Below are 8836 nucleotides of genomic sequence, written 5' to 3' on the forward strand. Positions count from 1 at the left end.
GTCCGTACTAAAATTTGATCAATCATATGCGTGAAAATGGTCATTATTTGTATCTCGTGTTTTCTAGGTATATGATGCATGTCGAGACACAGTAGATAGCTCGTCATTTCGTAGTATGATAGACAGTGTGACACGTTTGTGTGTTGGCGTATGTGTGTGTTCGGTTTCATATTGCGAGAGGATGGAGAGGTGACAACTGCGACATGATGAGGTCTACGCGTTTGGAGTGGTCTGGTTTTTGAGGGAGAGAGCGCTTTAGCACGACCAACAGAGCTTGAACTATCGTGGGTTAAGCGCTACCAGTTGTTAACGTGAGCTATCTTCTCTACATCTAAAACAACAACAACTGGTCGCGCGTGTAGAGTCAACATGACCCCGAGCTAAGAGGTGAAACATAACAAAGCTAATATGCCTAGCATACAGACGCGCTCATAGCCTGCCTGAAGCTGTAAACTAAAACTGTGACATGCTGCCACAGACACGACACACTCCGTCACAGAGAGATGGCGTTTTTTCGCCCCATTTCGTCATCTTTGAGCGTTTCTGTAGGATGGGATGTGGTTGATCTATGTGGGTTATTTGTGGGGTTGTTAGTGTTTCTGTCTCGCGGAATCAATCACCCTGTGCATGTGGAGGAGTTCTTGAGCGATCTAGGCTTTGGAGGCATGTCTGGTGAAAGTGTGATTTATAGCGGGGGGGCTATGGATTTCTGGCTATTGAAAAGTATACCATTCATGCAGGTGTAGGACAAGAGGGGTGCAAGAATTTCTGATAACGGCATTCTTGTATTCATTTAAGTTTATTTGTGTAGTGAGTACCTGTTGGCGGGGTTTGTAATGTCTGTTCTAGTTAGGAAATACTTAAAAAGAGCGTTGTGTAACGCTTCTGTGGCCATTGCGTGCTTAGTTTTTAGAGGATACTGCAGGGTTCCTTTTTAGGCTCTCCTGGTTCCTATATCTGGTGCAAAAATTTTTGTTTGCTAATGGCAGGTGAGGCTCCTACATTGGAGTTTTTCGGATTGGGAAACAAAAAAAAGTTTATGATTTATATATAACCGTTTTCCTTTTCCAGGCAATATTTCGTTCATGGATGGATATTTATGACCTGCTGACGTATTTATGGTTGATGTGGTTTGTTGAATCGTATATTATGCAATAAACCGAAGTGAGAGGCGGAGACTAACCTGGTATACGGAATGCGTGATCACCACAGTCGGCATGTTATCATTCCAACTCTAAAATTTCGTGTAGATTATGGGAAGATCTGCAGTTGATAGTTTTTGATGAGTGTGTTTGCAAAGTGCAGGAGTATGTTTGTTTAACATGTTGTGCATACAGGGCTTGGTGATGGGTTTACTAGTGTATGTTAGATATGATTGATATATGTTGGGTATATGAGCGAACGTGATGAATAGTTTATTGTTTTAACTGGAGCACTTTATATAGATTAAGGTTGAGGTATAATGAACCATTACCCTTCTTTATTCTTCGGTCTTTATTACACTTGTTAGACCCCCTTCTTTAAGAACACACAAGGAAGAGAGAAGCGTTGCAGAATTCGAGAGAAAAGGATGATTAGAGGTTTGGTTACTGTGCGGAGAGAGTATTATAGGACGATGAACATTACCCCAAGGTTGGTAGACCTACAGACTTCTTTTCTATGACCCATTCAACCCCAAGGTAAAGGCGGACCCATTTACTCCTGAGGCCAGGGGACCAAAGTGGCTCAAACACTAATTTCCGGTTTTCCGGTCATCGTCCTTAAGGGAGAGGCGAGAAGACAAAATTTATTGATTGGGCAAGAATAATAAGCGACTCTTCTGGGCAAAATTGCAGAAAATAGTGTTCTTTACTTCTTACACAAACCAGTCTTGTCCTTGAAAAATACAATGACAAGTGACATCTGGCCTGGCACAAAGCCAGACAGCCTTATTGAGTGCTGACTTTCCTGAGCCTGGCCACCAATGAGTGACATCCAAACTGAACACGCACTAACTGGGGACATTTCTGTCCCTCCCAACTTAGCTTAAATTATTCAGCTGACATTTCCCAAGATCTCTGCCATCAAATATTCATTATTTTTTAATAACATCGTAAAAGTTGAACCTTTCTGCCATAACTCTATGACATGTTACTTTTATTTAATATTTTTGGGGGCTTTATTGCGCCTTATGATGAGTGACAGCTGGAGAGAGACACGAAAGGGGCGGTGCAGAGAGGGATGCACGCAGCAAAGGGCCACAGGCCGGACTCGAACCCTGGGCCGCTGCAGCAAGGACTAAGCCTCGGTACATGGGTCTCTACCCACTACGCTAACTGGGCACCCTATGACAGTCACTTAATGTCATAATATTGAGGTACAGGCCGGCCAGTGTGCACAAAAAAGGATAATAATTGGTTATCTGGTACTGAATCAGAACCTCCAGTGTATAATATAATGCGTGTGCACATGTGGGCAGTTCAGATTAATTATCCATGCTTGAAGTCTCATTTGGAAATGGCACCGACACTGAAGATTAATTGGAAGATATAAAAGCGATTTTTAAAATAATAATGCAGCCCGGTGTGTGCGCAAAATTGGCTCTAGTGGCGTTAACTAACATGTCCCCAGATAATTGGAATAGCCAGCTGTGGCATCAGGTGCACACTCAGTGCTTACCAAACTTTTAATGAAACATTTGAATTAGTAATTTTTACATAATCACACCTCTCAGTGTCCCAGAAAGCATCCTCTCCTCTTCTCTCCCCACACTCACATTTCTTCCGTTTAAAGGGAGCTGAACGGTGTTTACAGTCGCACCTACGAGACGGGTGAGTATCATACACATTTTTGATATAGGATCCTCAGGGTGATGTTACAGTGGTGACGTCAGGAGCAAAGAGCAGCAGGCAGCGGGCGCGAGGCGGATAAGCGAGACACAACCTGTGCCGGTGCGCATCTTCCCAAACTTCTCCAACGCTGTCCGAGGGCGCGCAGCGACACAACCACCAGCAGAGAGGAGAGCACCGGGGCGAGCGATGAATAACAATTCTACCAATTTAAACACGAGTCCGCCGCGGGTCGGTGGCGGCGGCTCCGGGACTGTGGACCATGAACTCGTCATCACCTCCACTTTCGGGACGCTTCTCTCCGTGGTCTACATCATCGGAGTGTCGGGGAATGTGTACACCCTGGTGGTGATGTGTCACTCGATCCGCTTCGCCACTTCCATGTACATCTCCATCATCAACCTGGCTCTGGCGGATCTGCTCTACCTCTCCACCATCCCCTTCGTGGTGTCCACCTACTTCCTAAAGGACTGGTACTTCGGGGACGTGGGCTGCCGCATCCTGCTCAGCCTGGACCTCCTCACCATGCACGCCAGCATCTTCACCCTCACCGTCATGTGCACGGAGCGCTATCTGGCCGTCACCAAGCCGCTGGACACGGTGAGACGCTCCAAGAGTTACCGCAAAGCTCTGGCGTGGGGGGTCTGGCTGCTTTCTCTGGTTCTCACCGTGCCCATGATGATAATGGTCGCCCAGACCACTAAGAACACGCCCGATGGGGGCGTAAAGAGGATGTGCGCACCCACCTGGGCACCCCTGGCTTATAAAGTGTATGTGACTGTCCTGTTTGGCACCAGCATCATGGCTCCGGGGCTCATTATCGGTTACCTGTACGTCAAGTTAGCCCGCACTTATTTGGAGTCCCAGCGCAACTCTGTGATCAGCAGGGGCGGCAAGCGGTCACCAAAACAGAAAGTGCTGATCATGATCTTCACCATCGTGCTGGTGTTCTGGGCGTGCTTCCTGCCGTTCTGGATCTGGCAGCTGCTGCCTCTGTACCACAACAAGCCCCTGAGCCTGGCCTCGCAGACGCACACCTGCATCAACTACCTGGTGGCCAGCCTCACGTACAGCAACAGCTGCATTAACCCTTTCCTCTACACGCTCCTCACCAAGAACTACAGGGAGTACCTGAAGAACAGGCACAGGAGCTTCTACAGGTACACGTCGTCGTTTAAGCAGCGGCCGCCCAGCCTCTACTCGTGGGGGAAGTCTGCGTCCTCCAGCAACCAGTTTGAGTTCAACTCCGAGACGCTGGTCATGGGGACACTGAAGTGACTTCTGAGTCACGTGGAAGAGAAGAGAAAGCTTTTGGAACCGCAATAGGTAGGTGATGACCTCTCCATTACGCACAGGCCATTGCGCACTGCTGACTAAAGTCACAGACTTAATACTTTCTCACCATACATTTTTCTGTGTGGATTATTTTCAAGCAATATAATCGTTTCTAGTCAGAGGAAACCCATTTATTCCATCCATGTTTGGCCGTTTTCGACCCCTAAATCCCACTGAGCCCGACTCCTCTCTCTGCTGCACTCTTTCACCTCCTCACCCTCAGAGGAGGAACTGATTCCACTGTGGTTACAGTAAGTTTGGGCTTTTATATGAAATACAACAAATACAACAATGGAGCAGCCAACCCAGTTAAGATAAAATAGTTAGTGGAAAGTCATTTAAGTTCTGTTAACATAAACATGAACATGAGTCTGGGGTAAAAAAAAGTTTTGTTGGGCCCTTAATGATCCCACCAACTACTGCCAAGGCTGGATTAGCAACTATTACCAGACAAAGTAGGTGACCAGACAGCACCAGGTTATCTGTGTGGATATTATTTTGCAGTGCTTTGATTTGGTAATATGCACCCCTAAAGCATAATTTGAAACGTAACCGGTAAATGGCCGTAGGTGGCTCTTAAAGAGGGGACATGTAATATAGTGTAATATTCATGGTCCATGTTCTTTTAACAAATTTGTGTTTAATTAAAAGTCCAGTATGTAACATTTAGGAGGATATATTAGCAGGAATTCATTAGTGTATAATCATCTAAAAATAAGAATCGTTACCTTTGTTACATTAGAATGAGACATTTTTATCTATAGATGCCGTGGGTTGCCACGGAGGCCACTGTGATGAACCTCCATGTTTCTACAGTAGCCCAGTACAGGGGGGACAAACCAAACTGGAAAAGGGAAGGTGAAGCGAGTGAGTTGCAATCTGCAACTAGATGCTTCTAAATCCTACACACTGGACCTTTAAATGATCACAAACTAAATTCATTATGTCCCAGGGCCCCCTATAGTAGCATCGATCTGGTCTGACTGCCCTTTGTGCAATGTGTATATACCCTGCCGCCCATTAAACCATACACCTAAGCTGGAGAAATATGTAATTTGTGTTTGTTTTATTAAACACAACTTTATTAGGAATATGCATCATAAAAATATGGCCCAGGGGTTTGAGTTTGGCCGGGGACCTTTGTTGCATGTCATTCCCTATCGATCCTTCCCTGCACTTCCTGTCCTCTCTGCTCTGTAAAGTCTGAAATATAGGCCATTGTGCTCCCAAAACACTTCCTAAATGAAGCATCATGAAAGCATAATACAAACTAAAATAATAAAGCTCCTCTAATGAGGCAGGACCATTCTTAATGTTCAAAGGCGCAAACAAATTTGCAATTATTCAAATTATCAAACCTAATTCAGGGCCCCCCCGGGACAGCTGACCCCTCTGTCCGGTTAGTGATCCGTCGCCTGGCCATGGGTGGTCCCGGGCAAAGAGTTCTCTTTTTACCATCACACCACTGATAACAGCTCATTTCCATAGCAGGCACATGTTGAGTAAAGTCAGACAGGTGGTTTGCTTTGTGACTGAATTAAGCTCAGAAGATCTGATGCAAGCCCACATCTGGACCTCAAAGGCGTTCTCTGGCAGGAGATGGAAAAGAAAACAACAACCTCCACCTGCATGCCCAATCACTTTCACTGAATTTGCACGCGTCCTCCCACAGAAGCAAACACACATCCACTGCTGAGCACTTCCAACTAGGCTTTGTACTGAACTGTGGCCTACTTACCTGAATGAGGATGACGACACATTCTAACTGTGTTGTTGACACTTGGTTTTTCATTCAATAACGGATCGCCTGATTCAATCAACATCCGAAAAGGACTTACGGAAGTACGGAGAGAAGTAGCTGACGGTCCTGTCTGTTCAGGATGTTCCTTTTGGCAGGTATCTTAATGAGTGATGCACAAACACTCCTCATGTTTTATGGAGAGTTCATAACTGTTTAATTAAGATGGCTCCTAGCACTGAAGGGAAGGTCTTTTACTTTAATCTGGCTTATTAAAGTCTTCTCAGCTCGCACCACCATCTGCTGTAAAGCTACCCCGTCCTCCTTAGATTCACCACACAGGGACTGGAAAACAAACTGCGTGCATACAGAAAAAAGGATGGTTATATTATGCATGTTTGGACACTGCTGTCATGTTCCACAAACAAAACATGCTTAGCATCAGATTTTTTATAATCATGAATACTGTATGAATGATTTCTAGGGCTGTGACATTTTGCAACTAATATCCCAGGTGGGATTGGACACTTTGGTACTCATTGACTTTTGTGTGTATTTGCATGTCAAATGTCACAAACTAATGCATAAATTCATTGCAGCCAATCCCTTGGTGCTTCACAAACATTGTCACAGTATAGATGTGGAAAACTGGCCTCTCCTTCTTTCTTTTTCCCTCTTCTCCCCACATTGTCTGACAAGTCTTTGCAGCATTTGCTCTATGTAAATTTTAGGTTTGATCGGTCCTGTGTGGGACTTATCAGCTTATGGCTGCATACATTCAGGATTCATGAGAAATCTTGGAAGGATTTTGTGTTGATTTATCTTGTGAGCCTGCAAAACCTGTTCATCCCTAAACTGGAGATTAATATGCTGCAATACAATACTATATTGCCCAAAGAGAGAAATTAGACACATTTAATCATTCTTAATATACAGTATAAAGAAATAGCCAGCCCTTTATCATCATAACAAACAAACCAGTTTTTGGGCCTGGTGGTGATTGAGGATAGGTGAGTCTGTACAATTTGTCCAAACTTTAAAAAATGAAACAGTAAACATGTTATTATCCTAAAAAAGATGAAGGTACTCCTTCAAAGTCCCCCTCAAGTCGAAAATATGTTTTTCTTCTCATTCCCACAGTTGGATGTTCACTGTGCAGAATGATGTATGCACATGATTTGTGACATCACAAATAGTTTGGAAGTCAGTCCTGATTCATTATGCAACTTGTACAGTGTGATGTAGAAACTTAAATAAACCTGTACACATCCACTGAGAACTGACTTTATAGTGAAGGAGGAGACATCTTGTGTCCAGCAGGGAAACTTTAGAAATGATCAGAATTTACAAAATAATCAGCTTGGATAATGTGTGTTCTGGAATGACACACATTATCCAAGTTGATTATTTGTCTTTAATCAATCAGAAATTAGATGTGTTCTCCAACATTTTGATCAAAATTAGACTAATTTATCAATTAGTTATGGTCTTCCTGGGTATATTTGTAGAGTTTTTGGCCACCTGGGGGCAGCGCAACAAGCTGAAAACAAAGCACTGACGTATTATAACCACCAGCTAGTTGTTGTCCATCTACCGTTTGGTGGTGGACAGGTTGCATACAGTAAGATTTTTTGCTGCAACAGCTGCGTGCTGTGTCTACAAACAAAGCAGAAAATTAGCTTAAAGACGCTGAAATGCTCTGTACAGCTGAGGGGAACTGCAGAGTCAGTTGATCATCTGATCTAACTGTGAGTTTGCACTTTAAGCACCCTTTTACCTAAGGCATTGTTATTTGATCAGTTGTAAAAATATTATATTATAGCAGCTTTAATAGTCTGTTCAGCTTTGGCCCCATACCTGATGTGGCTGGCCACACATAAAATAACCAATCCCATCCCTATCATCACATCTTAATGCCTTAATTAAAACAGCCCTCTCAATTTGGCAAAAATATTGTGAATTGTTGCTTACATTCTTGCGGTATATAAAGCATGTCAATCAGTCTTGTATTTTGTTTTCAGCCCAGGAAACATCACACCACTACAATGATTTAGTAATCCACTTCCATAAAATTTGGGGCATATGTAAAAAAGTATGGTCAAAGAGCAGCAGAGGCAGAGATATCCTGACTATTAGCATCCTCCGTGTCTTTCAGATGTTACCCACCCACCCCCCTTTACAACGCAGACTTACTGTCTGTGTCTCTTAGCATAAGCTGTGATCACTTAAGTGATGTCCCTTAAGTAATCTCTTAGATTTAGCCAAGATCCCAAGAGGCACAGAAGACATTATTCAATTGTTTTTTAAGTGTTAATTCTCATGACTAATATACTGATTTTAAAGTGTAATAATGGAGTGCCACTTTAATGAACTTGATAACCTGCCACTGAAAACAGCTTGTGCTTTGGAAGGACAGAAAGAGGTTTTCATCTGTTTCACTTTAGAGACCTTCAGAAGTGTTTGAAAGTTATATTCACAGTTTCAGGATGTGGCCTTTAAATGACAGAACACGCTGCCAGTGTGTGTCATTATCTCTCCTTTAAAATCCAACCGGAGAAGTCACCTTTGTTGGACAGAAAGTTTTCATCTTTACAGCTATTAGCACTTTTGTGCTTTGTGATCCTAGTTTTAACATTAGTCAAGCCAAAGTAATGCACCTGACCTCCATCTGAAACAGTGTAGGTGGTATAGATGGAGCTTGTGACTTAAATAAAAATAAGCTGTGATATTTGCTATCAAATACAATAAATAGGATAACATCTGGGTCCTAATGGAGTAAGTTATTCCTATGTTGTTTAGTAGAAATTAACTTTATTATAAAGAAATCATAAAAGTATCCTTAGAGTTTTAAGTGTGATCAAGGCCACATTGACGTACTGTATTTCTGTACTTTATTGCACCGTAGGTTATACTGTTGTCAAATCCTATTATAGTA

The 8836-nt window shown here is 43.2% G+C and overlaps 1 protein-coding gene across 1 annotated transcript; it reads left to right on the plus strand.

Moving 5' to 3' along the window:
• Positions 1-3017: 3017 nt before the first annotated feature.
• LOC118332981 (urotensin-2 receptor) lies at positions 3018-4106 on the plus strand. Its single transcript, XM_035668451.1, has one exon. It carries the CDS (start codon positions 3018-3020, stop codon positions 4104-4106), a length of 1089 nt encoding a protein of 362 aa, XP_035524344.1.
• The last annotated feature ends 4730 nt before the right edge of the window (positions 4107-8836 follow it).

The sequence above is a fragment of the Morone saxatilis genome, unplaced genomic scaffold (assembly GCF_004916995.1).
Source record: "Morone saxatilis isolate NCDOM2014 unplaced genomic scaffold, NCSU_SB_2.0 Contig1, whole genome shotgun sequence".
Lineage (NCBI taxonomy): Eukaryota > Metazoa > Chordata > Actinopteri > Moronidae > Morone > Morone saxatilis.

What these genes read in the sequence shown, in the direction of transcription:
- LOC118332981 (XM_035668451.1), top strand. Translation starts at nt 3,018, where the DNA reads ATGAATAACAATTCTACCAATTTAAACACGAGTCCGCCGCGGGTCGGT.